The 20,850-nt window shown below is 43.2% G+C and overlaps 1 protein-coding gene across 1 annotated transcript in view; it reads right to left on the minus strand.

The window, feature by feature from the left end:
- The window catches only part of LOC139447239 (ankyrin repeat and MYND domain-containing protein 1-like), a 56,128-nt gene that overhangs the window by 10,827 nt on the left and 24,451 nt on the right, over positions 1 to 20,850 (minus strand). The window contains exons 9-17 of the mRNA XM_071228499.1: positions 20,747 to 20,848; positions 18,260 to 18,367; positions 17,737 to 17,868; positions 17,055 to 17,162; positions 14,891 to 15,056; positions 14,007 to 14,175; positions 8,640 to 8,741; positions 3,371 to 3,525; positions 2,524 to 2,657 (exon numbers count right to left, since the gene is read on the minus strand). Coding sequence (XP_071084600.1) covers positions 2,524 to 2,657; positions 3,371 to 3,525; positions 8,640 to 8,741; positions 14,007 to 14,175; positions 14,891 to 15,056; positions 17,055 to 17,162; positions 17,737 to 17,868; positions 18,260 to 18,367; positions 20,747 to 20,848 — 1,176 coding nt within the window. The remainder of the gene's footprint in view (positions 1 to 2,523; positions 2,658 to 3,370; positions 3,526 to 8,639; positions 8,742 to 14,006; positions 14,176 to 14,890; positions 15,057 to 17,054; positions 17,163 to 17,736; positions 17,869 to 18,259; positions 18,368 to 20,746; positions 20,849 to 20,850) is intronic.

The raw sequence follows: 20,850 nt of genomic DNA on the forward strand, positions 1-20,850 counted from the left end.
ACAAAGAAGAAACATTCACCAGAAGATATATTTGAAGACTCTGAAATTGATAATATTGAAGATCGAAGGCAATACAATATATGGAAAGAGTTGATATGTGCTACTCAACGTTTGATAGGGATACTGGGATTTATCAAGACCAGCTCAGAGGCAGCAAATGTCAGTAAAAATTCCCAAATGGGAATTACAAATTTCCCGTTTCATGTTAACATTGTCATAGCTAATGTTCTGGCCTGCTTGGGGCAACTTGCATTTCACTAATAACAGACCATACTTGTCGTAAGAGGCGACTAACAGGATCGGGTGGTCAGCCTTGCTGTCTTGGTTGATGCATGTCATCAATCCGAATTGCGTAGATCGATGCTCATAGTATCAATCACTGGATTGTCTGGACCAGACCCGATTATTTACAGACCGCCGTCATAGAGCTGAAATATTGCTGAGTGTGGCGTTAAACAACAAATAAAAAAAAACAAAAAAAACTAATAACAGGACCCATAAACAGGGAGAAGCCTAATGCCGAATTCATGATTCATTGAATGCAGTGTGGCAATTCAATGTTAAAATACCTCTGAAATAAAGTAAATAAAGACTTTTGAACAAATAAAAATATATTCTCAATTTGCCTGTAAGGGACTTTGGAATCCTTGATAAATCCCAGGGATATTCCTTACGATTCCATAATATCCTGGTGAATATGCTGTCGTATCAATGAAGACTCATCTTCGCGAGGCAAAGCCATTAACTGACTGCAAAAGTCCAGTTCCCCCCTTGCCAAACTAGGCTGAAATTTCTGGGCTTGATGAGTTATGTCCCTTCTATGTCCCTCCTATTGACCAATCAGCTTCCACCTCTCGTATCACAAGCATTTGCTTCAAACAAAATGGCCGTGCCCAGTCAAGACGATCTGAACGATAATCAAATCTATATTGTAATAAAACAGGTCTTACTTCGCAAAGTGCATCAAATCACGTGAGCACCTTGATTAAAAACATGAAAAGATATGAAAAATATCTGTTGACGCCAAGTTGGTGGTGCACATGCTTTGCAAATCCAAGCGGCTGAAATATGCATGACAGTTTGCAAACCGGATGTCGATTTCATTACGCGATTTGGATGTGACTGTACATAGACTCGTTAGCCCTGCCAAAATATAACTCTAGACTTCAAGCCTAGTTCAACAAGGGTGGAAACTGGACTTTTATAGTCAATTAACTCCCTTGCCTCAGGACTTATAAATTAAAACACCTTGTATTCTTTTCAGTGTACCATTTCAGTGTACCATTTCAGTGTACCATTTCAGTGTACCATTATACTAGATTTGGTTGGTTGGTTTGTTGTTAAACGCCGCACTCAGCAATATTCCAGCTATATGACGGCGGTCTGTAAATAATCGAGTCTGGACCAGATGATCCAGTGATTGATATCATGAGCATCGATCCACGCAATTGGGATCGATGACATGCATCAACCAAGTCAGCGAGCCTAACCACCCGATCCCGTTAGTCGCCTTTTAAACAAGCATAGTCGCCTTGTACGGCAAGCATGGGTTGCTGAAGACCTATTCTACCCCGGATCTTTACGGGTCTCATTACACTAGAGGTATCCATACCTTTATCAGGACAAGTTCCTTGTACCACAGAAAGAAAAATATACACGTTTAAGTCCAGACTTGACTTCATTCCTATCCAACCTGATTACTTATAAATAACCCTATCAAAGTTGAGCAGCACATATGTGTATATACGTATACTTATTCATATTAAGCACATATTAAGCACATAATCTATTCAGTGGCTGGATATGTCTTTCATTGATATCTTAATTATTTCATTTTTATGTGCTCTATATCGCCGTCTATCAGTCTATAGTACGAACCCACCTATAATGCAACGCATCTGTAGAAACCTGCTGATTTATATACCCGGTCTATGATGCGATCAGGGTGGCGTTGTACAAAGCGATCTTAGCGCTAAGGTGATCAGAACTCCCCTACCTTAACATAGACTTACGACAGTCGTAGCGCTGAGGTTGTTTTGTACAACAGGACCCTGGTCTGAGACCAGACCATAGACAGTCTCTACATTTGCAATAAAGATGTGTTTTTCTTCCATTGTTTTTTTCTATGATGTTTTGTCGCATGATTAACTCAAGCACACACCATCATTTTGTGTTGGCACCAGATAGGTGCCCATAAAATAAAGTTTGTTTAAAACTGGGAGATCTTCTATCCCATGCATAAAAACGACCACCTCAATCTTGGTACCAAAAACTATTGTAGACAGCGATATCTGGTATATCGTTTATCTTAGATAATTATTTGAATAACATCATGTAACTAGTTCAAGGTGTTTCATGCTTAAAGGTCAAGAAACAAACAAATTCAACCACACAATGTGTGCAGGGGATTATGATTAAGAACTTGTGATAATTGACATGAAGGAATTGTCATCCATCTTCAGAGAATTTTTTTATTTTGGGCGTTAAACGAGGGAACAAGTTGACAGTTTACAAACCACTCACCACCACTTTCTGTGCATGCTTGTCCTTGGTCAACTCATTGACCGTCGTCCTGCGCCCCCGCTCTGCCGTGGTTGTGGGGGTGGGGCTGTCAACTCGGTTCCGCTTCTGGGAGGGGCTTGGACTGCGGGACCGACCTGGAAAAAGAATAACTTACATTATAAACCTCCAGTGAGATCATCCTATTGTTCGCCAGTCAGGTTAAATCTCGTAAACAGGGATGTTCTAATATCACCACGATTTTATTCATACAATTTTAGTTTAGATTGTAACATATGAATGTTCCTCGCTAGAAATTTATTTTGCTTTTTAACACAATGTAATGGAATGTAAAATCAAATGACAAATGTATTCTTTATATTCCCGAGGATCGAATGCGTAACCTTCGTATCTGTAGCCCAGTGAGTGTTCCACTAGGCCTTGCACCTGGTACAGGTAGACACTCACCTCCCACTCTAATACACTCGTCCCTGTGACGGGCGTTCCATGCCTTGAGTTTGCAGGCCTTGCTGCAGTAGTACACCTTGTACGTTACAGGTAGACACTCACCTCCCACTCTAATACACTCGTCCCTGTGACGGGCGTTCCATGCCTTGAGTTTGCAGGCCTTGCTGCATTAGTACACCTTGTACGTTACAGGTAGACACTCACCTCCCACTCTAATACACTCGTCCCTGTGACGGGCGTTCCATGCCTTGAGTTTGCAGGCCTTGCTGCAGTAGTACACCTTGTACGTTACAGGTAGACACTCACCTCCCACTCTAATACACTCGTCCCTGTGACGGGCGTTCCATGCCTTGAGTTTGCAGGCCTTGCTGCAGTAGTACACCTGGTACAGGTAGACACTCACCTCCCACTCTAATACACTCGTCCCTGTGACGGGCGTTCCATGCCTTGAGTTTGCAGGCCTTGCTGCAGTAGTACACCTCCTTGCACCTGGTACAGGCCGAGAGACGGACACCGACAGACCGACCACACTCATAGCAATACTTCAGCAAAGGTTTTCTGTAAATCACATCAACAACAGAAGATGAAAATTATTATACCCAGTAATTCTATTCCGGTTCCATCGTATCATAGTAATCATCTTAACCAAAAATGAACGTTTTTAAAATGATTAAACAAAGAATTAAAATAGAAAACAAATTTGCATATATACATAGAGGTAAAATAAAAATGTTTAAGAATAAATTAGCCTTATGATTTGTTACCATTAGCCAATTTGCTGGTCCATTTTGAATATTATCGATCACATTTATATGCACAGTTAAAATATTTGAAAGAATGAAGATATATTTTTCTGTGGAAGAAACAGCATGTGAGTATGTAGGATGGGTTCACATTTGAAAGTAATATCTTTGCCGGAGGGATCAGAATTTCATTAAAATCCAATCTTTTACTCTCTGATACGATATTTCTCTGCATGAAGATCTAAGGACACCTCACTGTATCAAGGCTGCTACTATCTGGGAATGAGATAGTGATGCATTCAGACGAGCAATTCTGATTTCTGTATCTCAAAAATGAATAGGGGGCACGGGTGGCCCAGTCGTCTAAGGCGCCGCGATTCGCTGTGCAGAGTTGCGTCCCTTGGGCACGCCAGAAACCTATGATTGTGGGTTCGAATCCCGGTTCGCCCCGATTATGTTTCTAGGTTTGTCAGCACCATACCCGTGCTCGTGGGTTTCACCGAAGTGGTAAACGTCTGAGACCTGCATCACTTCGGGCTTTCCTCCCACATTAAGCTGACACGCCGCGATATAACTGGAATACTGTTAAAAGCGGCGTTAAACCAAACTCACTCACTCACTCACTCAAAAATGAATAAAATCATGAGTTCTGAATGCAAAAAAATAAAGCTGCACTATTATACTGTTGTGGATATTTGACACCTCTTGTTGTTTCTGAGGGCCATGGCATGTACAAGTGTGTACTATTGAGGGTATATTTGTGTTCTGTGACAGTTTTTTTATGCAAACTTCATAAATCCCTAATCAAGGTGGTAAAGAATGTTTGTTTGTTGTTTATTGTCGCACTTAGCAATATTCCAGCTATATGATGGCAGGCTGTAAATAATTGAGTCTGGACCAGACAATCCAGTGATTGACATCATGAGTATCGATCCACGCAATTGGGATACGATAACATGCATCATCCAAATCAGCAAGCCTGACCACCCGATCCCCTTAGTCGCCTCTTACGACAAGCATAGTCGCCTTTTACGGCAAGCATGGGTTGCTGAAGACCTATTCTCCCCGGATCTTCACGGGTGGTGGTAAAGAACTGTATCTTTCTAGAAAGCTGACATGTGAAGAACCTTATTCCTTCTTTTATATTTGGTGGCCGACGTTTGCTCCGAGTTCAACCTTCTACGGAGGTGTAGTGAGATCTTCATGCAGGGAGGTAACATAGAGAAGTAAAAGACTTTAAAGAGATTGTATGTGAAGGAACTGCACATCCACTCAGAAATACCCTGGCAGTGGAACAGGAGTTGTCTCCCTTGAAAATACCACATGTTTTCAGTCTTCAGCAGTAATTTTGAATACCGTATTCGACGTAATAAGCGCCCAGGGCGCTCTCAAAATTAGAAATAGGGGGCTCTTATTAGAATATTATTTTGGTGAGAAAAAAAACAGAGTTGAAAGATAAATTTCGTGGTTTAAGCTGCCTGAAATGTTTATATACGACAGATATATTTTCAAAATTTAATTGCCCATAATTAAGGGTGCATATAACACACGAGTGCATATTATACATGAATAAATAAGTCTTACATTGATCAATTGGAAGGGGTGCTAATTGGGATTGTTCACTAGCCAGTATATTAGCAAATATCGCCGTGGGTGCTTATTAGAGCGGGGCGCTTATTACGTCAAATACGGTATATCAGTCACATTCTCCAGGATCAGTTAAAAGCTCTCTAGAGTAATTATCAAGGATGTATTTATATAAAAAGCAACACTTGTTTTACACTGAATATATACACATAATCTTTCATTAATAGTACAATTATTGCAATATATATTCTAAACTATGGCCATTATATCACCAAGAACACCATATAAAAAGCTATATTGTTTCAGGCATGAACTAGTCTAAAACAACTCAACTATCTTCTATCATCGGCCGAATATGACAAGCAAACATTAATACTGCAATACAAAAACTACCTGCCTTGACAAACGATTCATTACCAACCCAGCATCATATACTTACTAATGTCATTGTTAAGAAAATATGACTTTAATGTAAGAGACCATTATCAGTATTAGAATGTTTAAAATAAATTTTATTCTGAAAAGAAATTGTTAAAATCTACCGAGTATTAATCAATTAATGATTATTTGCAATAGTTGTTAGGAATAGGGTATTAGGTAGTCCTAGTTGTCATTGGATGATATTATCACCAGTATTGTCATGCCTTGGTAGACAACCGATATATAACTGTGAAGCAGACTAATATATCCCTCAACCTCCTCACAGTAAAACATACTATTACTAGAACTAGTCATGTTAAGTGTATACATCAAGATTTTCACCAATTTGCAAAAAGATTTCTGTATTCTGTTTCTCTCAAAGAGTGAGCTGTTGGTATTTGTTTTAGACTTCATACTTCCATTATACCATCAGGACCCACTTGCCCAAAGCGCTAAGATTATCGTAAGCCTATGTTAATCTATGGAAGTTACAATTATCTTAGCGCTAAGATTATCGTAAGCCTATGTTAAACTATGGGAGTTACAATTATCTTAGCGCTAAGATCGCTTTGTGCAAGAGGGCCAAGGTAATGATAAAAAGTCATACATACACCTTACTACTAAAAACAAGTTAAAGAGCACCCACACTAACTGCCTGCCTGCCTGCCCGTGGCTGGGAACTTCTCTGTCGGGCTGCATGAAATTTTCCTCCACCTGCCTGACTGTCTCGCAGATAATTTTAAGATCACATTGCACACACATATTCAGTTTTATTATAACTCCTCGTAGATTCTCTGGTGATTGTATACCAAATCATGACACAATTTGTCTCAAATTTCTTAGATTTTTTTATATTAATAATCTCTAAATGTCTGCAGGTAACTTTGAAGATGGGAAGGCAATTTTTATGGATCATCTGCCCTACTGTCTTTTGGGGCTATAAGATTATTTCATGGCCGCAATTAGAAGGCAGTGTTTTTCAATACCTACCAGTCATGACAGATTAATTATGGTCAAATGAAAAAAAATATGGGTGCTCTTTATAACTTGTTTTGAGTAGTATATTTTCCAACAGTTAACATTTTCATCTATCATTACTGACAAAATATATTCCAAATGTACATATAAGTTTAAAATATAGATAAATGTCAACACGTACTTGTGTCCACATGATTTTCATTAGCAGCATGTTTTACTTCGAGGAGAACTGTTACAACCCGCCATGAGGAGAGATCAGCCGTCGGGAAAATAGTACTTGTAAACACAACAGCTATCTTTAACATGTGTGAGAACACTAGGAGTCCTTGACGGTTTTCGCTACAGTGCTTGGATCTATGGACCACCTGGATATTTAATTTTAATTATTTTCAAATTAGGTTTATCACAAGAATCCTTTGACTCTCTGTCATGCTCATGATCAGTACGTCTGGAATATCTGACAATATATACCTCTGCACAGGTGGCTCTGTTGTGTTTGTTGTTTAAGGCCACACTCAGCAATATTCCAGCTATATGACAGCGGTCTGTCAATAAATGAATCTGGACCAGACAATCCAGTGATCATCAAGAGCATTGATCTATGCAGTTGGGATACGATGACGTGTATCAACCAAGTCAGGGAGCCTGACCACCCGATCCCGTTAGTCGCCTCTTATGACAAGCATAGTCGCCATTTACGGCAAGCATGGGTTGCTGAAGACCTATTCTATCCCGCATCTTCAGGGGTCCTCGATCCTGTTAGTCGCCTCTTACGACAAGCATAGTCGCCTCTTATGACAAGCATGGGTTGCTGAAGACCAATTCATTCTAACAAATCATCACAATAAGTCACTGAGGATCATGTTATTAAAATAGAATCTTGTGTTATCACTTATGTACACATTATTTAAACCAATACATGCTTCCCTATAGGGAATTATAGGATACTTCATGAATCGAGTGAAAAATCGTGTATCTCTCATCGAGTGATGGTGAAAATATTTCCTTTCCCCATCACAAGATGAGAGAAACATGATATTTCACGAGAGACAAAGAAATATCCCATTTATTATATACTTTTTGTGAAGTTGTCTACTGGAAAATAATTTTGTATCATTGCAAACGTAAAACCGTATAACGTAAATTCTCATGCAGGGACGTTTCACCAACCCTTGTAATTGCGACTTAAAAAGTAGTTCCGAGTTTGCAAAATCCCCCCAAAATATAAACAAAAGTAATAAATAATATTGGAGTTCACGAAAATTATTTATCAACTATTTGGATATGATTCTATACAAAACCAAGTGTTATGTTCACTGCAATGAAAATATCACTTTTCTCAACTTCGGAAACTCAGTCTTTCACACCGAAGTATATAATAAATTCCCTTATTTGTTTCTATGAGTATATATGGCTGTCTCTCCCCATGCATGGCCCTATCTCCCTCTCAATCTCATTAAAATCAGATCTCAGTTCTCGCTACCGCTAAACAAAGATATGAGGACATCCTATGCCCATCAGGAGGCAGCTTTCTCGTGCTTTACAGCGCTAATTTCAAATTGGCGACTTCGCTTCGAAACATATTTTGACAAATTCTCGATTACAAATTTGAAAACTAAACAAAAGAACATTCCGAAATGCCTAATAGATAGTCTAGATTGTATGGATTAAGTTGTTAAACCCGTAACTATCGTTCGCAGTTAAAGTTTTCGAGGCTGCATGATTAGAAATCACATTCCGACTGTCACTTTAATAATCTGGTAAGCGAAGCTCTGATTGGTCGGATGAAAGGTCATTCTGACGTGACCCGTAATGGGATGTCCTCAGATCTTTGTTTAGCGGTAGGGAGAACTGAGGTTAGATTTTTATGAGATTGTATCTCCCTCTAGTCTGCGATCTATACCGTAGCAAGGAAGAAACACAGGTTGAAAAGTATCAGCAAACCTGACAGGAGATCGACTCTGAGATCGACCTCGAGACCGACTGAGGCGTTTAAGTTCTTGGTGTGTCTCGGACACAAACACTGTCGACACCCCACTCTTTGATCTAGTCAACAACAACAAGCTCTCTAATGTAATATACCTTCAACTCTGCTGAATGAAGAAGCTAAATGAATCACACACGACAGTCAGCAATATTACAGCTATATCAGACCTTTTATTAGTTGGTTCAAAATTCAATGCAGGTGGTCAATAAAATAATATATAAAAAATTCAACTTCGAGATTAGTTCTTCTACTAATGAATAAAAAACAAACTTGTACGTCACACAATCAGTGAAGCATGGTTGCGAAACAATATAAATATTGTTATTATTTTCTCGTTGGAATACAGATTAAAGATTTTTGTAAGTATTATTCAAAATGTCTTACAAACACCTGTGATAAAATTTCATGGTTTTTTTTCATTTCACCTAATATAAAAACAGTCGGCCCAAATATTTTCGACTTTTTTTTTCAAAAATAAAATTCAGGTTGTTTTTGTCAGTAGGTCTCATTAACTGACTAAAATAAGCATATAAGGCCTCGTGGTGGCCCGAGAACATCAATGGGAAGAACTATAAACGATTATCGATATGAAGTTGTTGTCATTGATAATAACTTACATAAACTATTGTGATGAAATAGAGTTTACATTTACCGAAACAGACTTGTTATTGTCAATCATGTCAATTGTTGAAGACGGAAAGCAACTGCTTTTGTTATATCTTAAATGTACACAAAGTAATCCATGCATAAATGTGTCACTGCTCACCAGTGGCGTGAAGTATGTTGATTTTTTTTCGGGACTTTGTCGCATATTTGTTTAAAGTTACTTCTCCGATATTTATTGCTAATTGATCGATATTTAGTCAGTGATTATCGATCTTTATAACCTATATCAATAGCCAGCCCTATGAGGAGCTATACCATCAGGGTACAATGCCCAGAATAAGTTCCGCCATTGTACCCATCGGATCCTCATTAGCTGACCTTACAACTAGCATTGGGAACTAGGAACCACCCCCAGGAACCTTGCACTGATCAGTTCAAACTTTACAAATGATAAGAAAGGAAAATTTAATGTTTACCTAAACCTGCAACATCAGTAGTAACAATTTAATTTGAACTGGTTAATCAAAGTTAAGATGTGCTCAAAATGTATTCAGGAGACACATCTTGTAACCAGTTGGTTCTAACAAAAGTCTTTGAAACCAATACTACAGTTTACTAATGCAGTATGAAAATACAAATAAACATTAAGTAAATCCACAACCATTCCATCTTCCCGAGGCAAATTATGGAGTTATATTTTGGCTGGACTAACAAATCTATGCATAGTCCAGTCAAAATCACATCACGAAATCGTCATCCTGTTCGTAAACTGCAAGCAGATTCCTGCCGATTGCAGGATTTGCAAAGAATGTGCACTGCCAACACGTTGTCAACAGATATTTTCCAAATCTTTTCATGTTTTTAATCAAGGTGCTCATGTGATATGATGCACTTTGCGAGGAAAAACCCATCATTACAAAATGATTTTTATTACAGATGAGATCGTCTTGACTGGGTGCCGCCATTTTGTTTGAAGCAAATGCAAATGGTGGTGCTACAAGCCCAGAAATTCCAAGGGTGGAAAATGGACTTCTACAGTTAGTTAATTCCCTTGCCTCAGGAAGATGCAACCAATCAAAATGATGCAAATAATGATAAAACAAACAGGAAGATCACATCACATCACAAGAAGAGTATCATTGCTGCTACAGACAGAGGTGATGCAACACACATCATGTCTATAAAAATAGGGCCAGATTCACCAAAAACCAAGTTAGGTTTTTGATTTGGAGTGGATCTGTGAGTGAATGTATTACACTTCAATCAGCAATATAATATTCAAGTCTGAACCAGTCATAAACAAACCAGTGTGAGGTTTTGGGGCACGATCACAAACATTTAACCAGGTAACATGTTGTATGGGTGAGATGGGGAGAGGTTGTATGGTTGAGATGGGGAGAGGTTGTATGGTGAGATGGGGAGGAAAGGTTGTATGGGTGAGATGGGGAGAGGTTGTATTGGGTGAGATGGGGAGGAAAGGTTGTATGGGTGAGACGGGGAGAGGTTGTATGGGTGAGATGGGGAGAGAATGTATGGGTGAGATGGGGAGGAGAGGTTGTATGGGTGAGATGGGGTGGAGAGGTTGTATGGGTGAGATGGGGAGGAGAGGTTGTATGGGTGAGATGGGGAGGAGAGGTTGTATGGGTGAGATGGGGAGAGGTTGTATGGGTGAGATGGGGAGAAGAGGTTGTATGGGTGAGATGGGAAGAGGTTGTATGGTGAGATGGGGAGGAAAGGTTGTATGGGTGAGATGGGGAGAGGTTGTATGGGTGAGATGGGGAGGAGAGGTTGTATGGGTGACATGGGGTGGAGAGGTTGTATGGGTGAGATGGGGAGGAGAGGTTGTATGGGTGAGATGGGGAGAGGCTGTATGGTGAGATGGGGAGGAGAGGTTGTATGGGTGAGATGGGGAGGAGAGGTTGTATGGGTGAGATGGGGTGGAGAGGTTGTATGGGTGAGATGGGGCGGAGAGGCTGTATGGGTGAGATGGGGAGGAGAGGTTGTATGGGTGACATGGGGTGGAGAGGTTGTATGGGTGAGATGGGGAGGAGAGGTTGTATGGGTGAGATGGGGAGAGGCTGTATGGTGAGATGGGGAGGAGAGGTTGTATGGGTGAGATGGGGAGGAGAGGTTGTATGGGTGAGATGGGGTGGAGAGGTTGTATGGGTGAGATGGGGAGGAGAGGTTGTATGGGTGAGATGGGGAGGAGAGGTTGTATGGGTGAGATAGGGAGGAAAAGTTGTATGGGTGAGATGGGGAGAAGAGGTTGTATGGGTGAGATGGGGAGGAGAGGTTGTATGGGTGAGATGGGGAGAGGTTGTATGGGTGAGATGGGGAGAGGTTGTATGGGTGAGATGGGGAGGAGAGGTTGTATGGGTGAGATGGGGTGGAGAGGTTGTATGGGTGAGATGGGGAGAGGTTGTATGGGTGAGATGGCGAGAAGAGGTTGTATGGGTGAGATGGGAAGAGGTTGTATGGTGAGATGGGGAGAGGTTGTATGGGTGAGATGGGGAGAAGAGGTTGTATGGGTGAGATGGGAAGAGGTTGTATGGTGAGATGGGGAGGAAAGGTTGTATGGGTGAGATGGGGAGAGGTTGTATGGGTGAGATGGGGAGGAGAGGTTGTATGGGTGAGATGGGGTGGAGAGGTTGTATGGGTGAGATGGGGAGAAGAGGTTGTATGGGTGAGATGGGGAGAGGCTGTATGGTGAGATGGGGAGGAGAGGCTGTATGGTGAGATGGGGTGGAGAGGTTGTATGGGTGAGATGGGGAGGAGAGGTTGTATGGGTGAGATGGGGTGGGGAGGTTGTATGGGTGAGATGGGGTGGAGAGGTTGCATGTGTGAGATGGGAGGAGAGGTTGTATGGGTGAGTTGGGGAGGAGAGGTTGTATGTGTGAGATGGGGAGAGGCAGTATGGTGAGATGGGGAGGAGAGGCTGTATGGTGAGATGGGGTGGAGAGGTTGTATGGGTGAGATGGGGTGGGGAGGTTGTATGGGTGACATGGGGAGGAGAGGTTGTATGGGTGAGATGGGGAGGAGAGGTTGTATGGGTGAGATGGGGAGAGGCTGTATGGTGAGATGGGGAGGAGAGGCTGTATGGTGAGATGGGGTGGAGAGGTTGTATGGGTGAGATGGGGAGGAGAGGTTGTATGTGTGAGATGGGGGGAGGTTGTATGGGTGAGATGGGGAGGAGAGGTTGTATGTGTGAGATGGGGGGAGGTTGTATGGGTGAGATGGGGAGAAGAGGATGTATGTGTGAGATGGGGAGGGGAGGTTGTATGGGTGAGATGGGGATGGAGAGGTTGTATGTGTGAGATGGGGAGGAGAGGTTGTATGGGTGAGATGGGGAGGAGAGGTTGTATGGGTGAGATGGGGAAGAGAGGTTGTATGGGTGAGATGGGGGGAGGTTGTATGGGTGAGATGGGGAGAAGAGGTTGTATGTGTGAGATGGGGAGGAGAGGTTGTATGGGTGAGATGGGGAGGAGAGGTTGTATGGGTGAGATGGGGAGAGGCTGTATGGTGAGATGGGGAGGAGAGGCTGTATGGTGAGATGGGTGGAGAGGTTGTATGGGTGAGATGGGGAGGAGAGGTTGTATGGGTGAGATGGGGTGGGGAGGTTGTATGGGTGAGATGGGGAGGAGAGGTTGCATGTGTGAGATGGGGGGAGGTTGTATGGGTGAAATGGGGAGAAGAGGTTGTATGTGTGAGATGGGGAGGAGAGGTTGTATGGGTGAGATGGGGTGGGGAGGTTGTATGGGTGAGATGGGGAGAGGCTGTATGGGTGAGATGGGGAGAAGAGGCTGTATTTGTGAGATGGGGAGGAGAGGTTGTATGGGTGAGATGGGGCGGAGAGGTTGTATGGGTGAGATGGGAGGAGAGGTTGTATGGGTGAGATGGGGAGGGGAGGTTGTATGGGTGAGATGGGGCGGAGAGATTGTATGGGTGAGATGGGAGGAGAGGTTGTATGGGTGAGATGGGAGGAGAGGTTGTATGGGTGAGATGGGGAGGGGAGGTTGTATGGGTGAGATGGTGTGGGGAGGTTGTATGGGTGAGATGGGGCGGAGAGGCTGTATTTGTGAGATGGGGAGGAGAGGTTGTATGGGTGAGATGGGGCGGAGAGGTTGTATGGGTGGAGAGGATGTATGGGTGAGATGGGAGGAGAGGTTGTATGGGTGAGATGGGGAGGGGAGGTTGTATGGGTGAGATGGGGCGGAGAGGTTGTATGGGTGAGATGGGAGGAGAGGTTGTATGGGTGAGATGGGAGGAGAGGTTGTATGGGTGAGATGGGGAGGGGAGGTTGTATGGGTGAGATGGTGTGGGGAGGTTGTATGGGTGAAATGGAGAGGAGAGGTTGTATGGGTGAGATGGGGAGGAGAGGTTGTATGGGTGAGATGGGGAGGAGAGGTTGTATGGGTGAGATGGGGAGGAGAGGTTGTATGGGTGTGATGGGGAGGAGAGGTTGTATGGGTGAGATGGTAAAAACAAACACACAAAATTTTGGCAAATTGTCATCATTTCCTAATACTTGAGAACAGGCCAAGAAAATACTTTTTTTAAATCATATTCAGAAGATTGAAAATAGCTTTGGACTGGCGCCTGGAATGAGTCAACCATCCAAAGGTCACAACTTTTGTACACTCCTTAACAAAAACAACTATCATTCATTGTAAGGTGTTGCTGCATGAGATGAAGAAGAACAGCAGAGAGGGATGTCTCACCTCAGCCCAATGCTCATCTCGCTCTCCTGGTGGACCACGCCGCTCTTCAGGTCGGTCACGCTCCGGTCAAACGTCACCTGGCCCACCTTGGAGGCCGTCTTGGACTTGAGTCCCGGGGGAAGGGGGGCACCTGCACCCACGTACACAAACCCTGCACTGGGGCTGGAACCTGGGAGAAGAAATAGCATCGGTCAACGAAACTCTCATCTGTTGTGAGATCCATTCATCTCATGGTATTGAATACCATATTTCCAAGGTGTTCAGAATTTGATAACAGGATAGTATAGATAAACCGTTTTAATGCAATTATATACACATTGCAGTGTAGATAAATGATGCACTAAGTGAGTAGGAAGGAAATGTACCCCCTGACTGTACCCCAGCTCTTTCTCAGTGACAACTTTCTCCCCCCAACTCACTCCTGTCTCCCCCTACCCTCAACTCACTCCTCTCTCCACCCAACTCACTCCTCTCTCCCCGCCAACTCACTCCTCCCTTCCCTCCAAACACAATCCTATCTCCCCCCCCAACTCCTCTCTCCCCCAACTCACTCTCTTCCCCCCCCCCCCCCCCAACTCACGCCTCTCTCTCCCTCCAAACACACTCCTCTCTCCCCCCAAACACACTCCTCTCTCTCCCCCCAACTCACTCCTCTCTCTCCCCCCACTCACTCCTCTCTCTCCCTCCAAACACACTCCTCTCTCCCCCCAAACACACTCCTCTCTCTCTACCCCCCCCCACTCCTCTCTCTCCCCCCACTCCCTCCAAACACACTCCTCTCTCCCCCCAAACACACTCCTCTCTCTCCCCCCAAACTCAGTCCTCTCTCCCCCCTCACTCCTCCTCCCCCCCCCACTCCTCACTCTCCCTCCCCCCAAACTCACTCCTCTGTCCCTCCCTGAACTCTTCTTCAAGGCGTCGCCGCTCCCGCTCTACAGCCTTGCCCCGCATGATGTCCCCGACATGTGCCAACAGCTTCTTGCGGGCGTTGTACGTCTCCCGCTCCGCGTGGGTCAGTGCGTGGTAGGGCATGTGTGCAATACGTCGATCCTGGGACAACAGAACAGTGACACGCTGCAACACTCAGTGTACTGTGGGGGAAGTGAGTAAGTATTGTTTTACGCCGCTTTTATCAATATTCCAGCAATATCACGGAGGGGAACACCAGAAATGGGCTTTAAACATTGTTCCCATGTGGAGAATCGAACCGGGTCTTCGGTGTGACGAGCAAACGCTTTAACCACTCGGCTACCCCATCGCCCCCTGGGTGAAGTAATTTTGTAAATGCTTATTGTAAAACAAGTGTGGGATGCAATCAGACTGGGTGAACAAACATGCTTAATTGGATTTGAAAACAGGAAATCTTCAGGAGTTCACTGCATATGAACTATTTTTCTGACAATTACATTCAATAAATACACAAATGCCATTTAGAAAGTGGTCAAATGTAACAAATGTTATATTTGGGATAACACTTTCTTACTAAAGTACAGATTCTCATTCTTTTTTAGGAATATTGAATCTTGATTGACCGCCATTTTGCTTTCTCTGACGATCGATATCAATTTTTTTATGGTCAATAATTAAGTACAGATGAAAAAAGTATTCAAATAACTATTGCTCTCAACGATATTTTAGTATTTGTGATTAAATTATCTGTCTTGTTTAAAAAAAATCTTTAGTTTTAAAAAAAACTTTTCCCGTGGGGTCACGTGATAACCAAATATGGGATAATAGTCTCGATCCAAATGTTACAACGCGTACACTTGAGCAGACTTATGAATATAACTCATGAATATTAATTAGACCATTTACTACGTTCACAGATCGTTATTATAACAGAAACAAACGTATGTTTTCCAAGTATATCTAAATTGATATTATTTGTTATTAATTGTCCGGTGAATTAAACAATTTAAATTGAAACAATTCATAATTCATCATATTATGAATACGTAAACTTGTAATGTGTGTCAAAAGTCGTACTAAAATACGCTATTTGAAGGGGGCGTGGCCTAAATGCAAATGTCCGATTGGGATTTTAAACTTTCCGGACCCCTGGTTGAGTCCTGTGCAGACTACCAGTTGTCGGACTTCATTTTTGTGGAAGCCTCCGTAGCTGAGTGGGTTAGATAGCTGACTTTGTGTGCTGGCGATTAGGTGCCTCACTCTGGCAGTGTGGGTTCGAATCCAGAATGGGACTCAACCCAAAAAATAGTATGAGAATCTGTTCTTTACTAAGAAAGTGTTATCTCAAATATAACATTTGTTAAATTATATTTAAGTTTATAATAGAGAGTTCGGCTGGCAAGATGGTTTTGTTCTCAGGGAAGCATACGGCATCATCCATTGTATCATCACACCGAAACATTCCACAGTGATATTATGTCCGTCTCACAGCTGTTTGAGAACATGTACATAGAAAATGCAATGTAAATTTACTGATAACGTTTTGTATTTTAGACTCTCAGTTGCTAATGAAATTCCTGGCATGCAATGATCAATAACAAAAAACAATCAGAAATGCGTGAGTGAGTGAGTGAGTATGGTTTTACGCCGCTTTTAGCAATGTTCCAGCAATATCATGGCGGGGGACACCAGAAATGGGCTTCACACATTGTACCCATGTCGGGAATCGAACCCAGGTCTTTGGCATGATAAGAGAATGCTTTACACACTAGGCTACCCGACCGCCCCAACCAGAAATGAGTGAGTGAGTGAGTGAGTTGGGTTTAACGCCGCTGTTAACATTATTCCAGTTATATCACGGCGTGTCAGCTTAATGTGGGAGGAAAGCCCAAAAAGAATCAGGTCTCAGACGTTTACCACTTCGGTGAAACCAACGAGCACGGGTATGGTGCTGACAAACCTAGAAACATAATCGGGGCGGACCGGGATTCGAACCTACAATCATAGGTTTCTGGCGTGCCCAAGGGACACAACAAATCGAGGCGAATTAGACGACTGGGCCACCCGTGCCCCCAATATACAGAGAAACAAGAAGGGAAGTGTGGCATGCATGCACACTGTAGAACACCTGCCCCTCACCTGGTGGAACATATAGTAGGCATAGTCCACTGCCGTGCCCTGGATTCTCTTTGGCCCGATCGGAATAGGAGCGAGAATGTTGGCGCCGGCCCTTATAAGTTTGTCCACCTAGGAACAGAACATACCATGAACACATATATATCAGTCAGTACAGATCTGTTTATTTGTTTGTTTGTCGTTTAACGCCGCACTCAGTATTATTTAAGCTATATGACGGCAGTCTGTAAATAATCCAGACCAGGCAATCCAGTGATTGATATTTTGAGCAACGTTCCACGTTATCGGGGTTACAATTAACCAAGTTACCGAGTCTGATAACCCAATCCATTTGGTCGCCTCGTCCGACCAGCATATATTGCTGGGTGAATGAGTGAGTTGGGTTTAACGCCGCTATTAACAGTATTCCAGTCATATCTGGGCGTGCCAGCTTGATGTGGGAGGTGATTCAGGTCTCAGATGTGCTGACAAACCTAGTTCAACATAATCGGGGTGAACCGGGATTCGAACCCACAATCATAGGTTTCTGGCGTGGCCAAGGGACGCAACTCTGCACAGTGAATCGCAGCGCCTTAGACGACTGGGCCAGCCGCGCCCCCCATATATTGCTGGGGACTTCTATCCCCACAGACACTCTATTAAAGTGTGTATCACAGTCAGTTCATTTTCTTCTCTGTCAACTTACAAGTTGCAGTCTTCCATTTATTGTTCGCCGATGCTCATGTTCCGTGGAAGTGGCAACACAGAGGGCGCTGCCAACACCGTGAGTCAGAGTGAGGCTGGGGTCAGCTCCATACAGCAACAACTCATCAATAGCCTGCAAAGAGTAAATCAGGACGTACATGTGTTTGTTTGTTTGTTTGTTTGTTTGTTTGTTGTTTAATGACGCACTCAGCAATATTCCAGCCATATGACGGCAGTCTGTAAATAATCAAGTCTGGACCAGACAATCCAGAGATTGATATCATGAGCATCGATCCACGCATTTGGGATACGATGACATGCATCAACCAAGTCAGCGAGCCTGACCACCCGATCCTGTAAGTCGCCTCTTACGACAAGCATAGTCGCCTTTTACGGCAAGCATGGGTTGCTGAAGACCTATTCTAACCCCAGGACGTATGTGTTATGTCTAAGAAACAATTTACTGCAAATTACACAGAATATGTATATGGTAACGGAAATGTGATGACTGGGAATATACTCACATGATCATTCCCACTGGTGATGGCTAGGGCAAGGGCAGAGAATCCATTGCACAGAAGACTTGGGTTAGCCTTGTGTTCCAGGAGTAGACGAGCAACTCGACACACATGCTGAAGTAACAATGTCAGATCTCTCTACACACATGCTGAAGTAACAATGTCAGATCTCTCTACACACATGCTGAAGTAACAATGTCAGACCACTTTAAACACATGCTGAAGTAACAATATCAGGCCACTTTAAACACATGCTGAAGTAACAATGTCAGATCTCTCTACACACATGCTGAAGTAACAATGTCAGATCTCTCTACACACATGCTGAAGTAACAATGTCAGGCCACTTTAAACACATGCTGAAGTAACAATGTCAGACCCTCTACACACATGCTGAAGTAACAATGTCAGGCCACTTTAAACACATGCTGAAGTAACAGTGTCAGATCTCTCTACACACATGCTGAAGTAACAATGTCAGGCCACTTTAAGCACATGCTGAAGTAACAATATCAGACCCTCTACACACATGCTGAAGTAACAATGTCTGGCCACTTTAAACACATGCTGAAGTAACAATGTCAGACCCTCTACACACATGCTGAAGTAACAATGTCAGGCCACTTTAAACACATGCTGAAGTAACAATGTCAGGCTACTATAAACACATGCTGAAGTAACAATGTCAGACCCTCTACACACATGCTGAAGTAACAATGTCAGGCCACTTTAAACACATGCTGAAGTAACAATGTCAGACCCTCTACACACATGCTGAAGTAACAATGTCAGGCCACTTTAAACACATGCCGAAGTAACAATGTCAGATCTCTCAACACACATGCAGAAGTAAGAACGTCTGACCAGTTTCAACACATGCTGAAGTAACAATGTCAGGCCACTTTAAACACATGCTGAAGTAACAATGTCAGACCAATTTCAACACATTCACCTGATGTGTGTATTCATTGGACAAGCACCTGATGTGTGTATTCGTTGGACAACCACCTGATGTGTGTATTTGTTGGACAACCACCTGATGTGTGTATTTGTTAGACACTCACCTGATGTGTGTATTTGTTGGACAACCACCTGATGAGTGTATTCGCTGGACAACCACCTGATGTGTGAATTCATTGGACAACCACCTGATATGTGTATCCCTTGGACAAGCACCTGATGTGAGTATTCGTTGGACAAGCACCTGATGTGTGTATTCGCTGGACAACCACCTGATGTGTGTATTTGTTGGACAAGCACCTGATGTGTGTATTGGTTGGACATTCACCTGATGTGTGTATTCATTGGACAAGCACTTGATGTGTGTATTCGTTGGACAACCACCTGATGTGTGCATTTGTTGGACAACCACCTGATATGTGTATTTGTTAGACACTCACCTGATGTGTGTATTTGTTGGACAACCACCTGATGAGTGTATTCGCTGGACAACCACCTGATGTGTGAATTCATTGGACAAGCACCTGATGTGAGTATTCGTTGGACAAGCACCTGATGTGAGTATTCGTTGGACAACCACCTGATGTGTGTTTTCGTTGGACAATCACCTGATGTGTGTATTTGTTGGACAAGCACCTGATGTGAGTATTCGTTGGACAAGCACCTGATGTGTGTATTCAGTGGACACTCACCTGATGTGTGAATTCATTGGACAACCACCTGATATGTGTATCCGTTGGACAAGCACCTGATGTGAGTATTCGTTGGACAACCACCTGATGTGAGTATTCATTGGACAAGCACCTGATGTGAGTATTCGTTGGACAACCACCTGATGTGTGTATTCGCTGGACAACCACCTGATGTGTGAATTCATTCGACAACCACTTGATATGTGTATTCGTTGGACAATCACCTGATGTGAGTATTCGTTGGACAAGCACCTGATGTGAGTATTCGTTGGACAACCACCTGATGTGTGTATTTGTTTGACAACCACCTGATGTGAGTATTCTTTGGACAACCACCTGATGTGAGTATTCGTTGGACAATCACCCGATGTGAGTATTTCGTTGGACAACGACCTGATGTGTGTATTCGATGGACAACCACCTGATGTGTGTATTCGTTGGACAACCACCTGATGTGTGTATTCGTTGGACAAGCACCTGATGTGAGTATTCGTTGGACAACCACCTGATGGGAGTATTTGTTGGACAACCACCTGATGTGATTATTCGTTGGACAACCACCTGATGTGAGTATTCGTTGGACAACCACCTGATGTGTGTATTCGTTGGACAATCACCTGATGTGAGTATTCGTTGGACAACCACCTGATGTGTGTATTCGTTGGACATTCACCTGATGTGTGTATTCGTTGGACAACCACCTGATGTGAGTATTCTTTGGACAACCACCTGATGTGTAAATTCATTGGACAACCACCTGATATGTGTATTCATTGGACAACCACCTGATGTGTGTATTCGTTGGACAATCACCTGATATGTGCATTCGTTGGACACTCACCTTGTAGCTGTCATCTCGGGCACAGGCTATCTGTAATGGTGTCCTCCCACCCAGCAGAGCTTTACTCTCCTCCGACAGAACATCCTTGCTCCACTCGTCCTCCT

This window comes from Haliotis cracherodii, unplaced genomic scaffold, assembly GCF_022045235.1.
Source record: "Haliotis cracherodii isolate W230 unplaced genomic scaffold, xgHalCrac1.p SCAF_7, whole genome shotgun sequence".
NCBI classification, from domain to species: Eukaryota; Metazoa; Mollusca; class Gastropoda; order Lepetellida; family Haliotidae; genus Haliotis; species Haliotis cracherodii.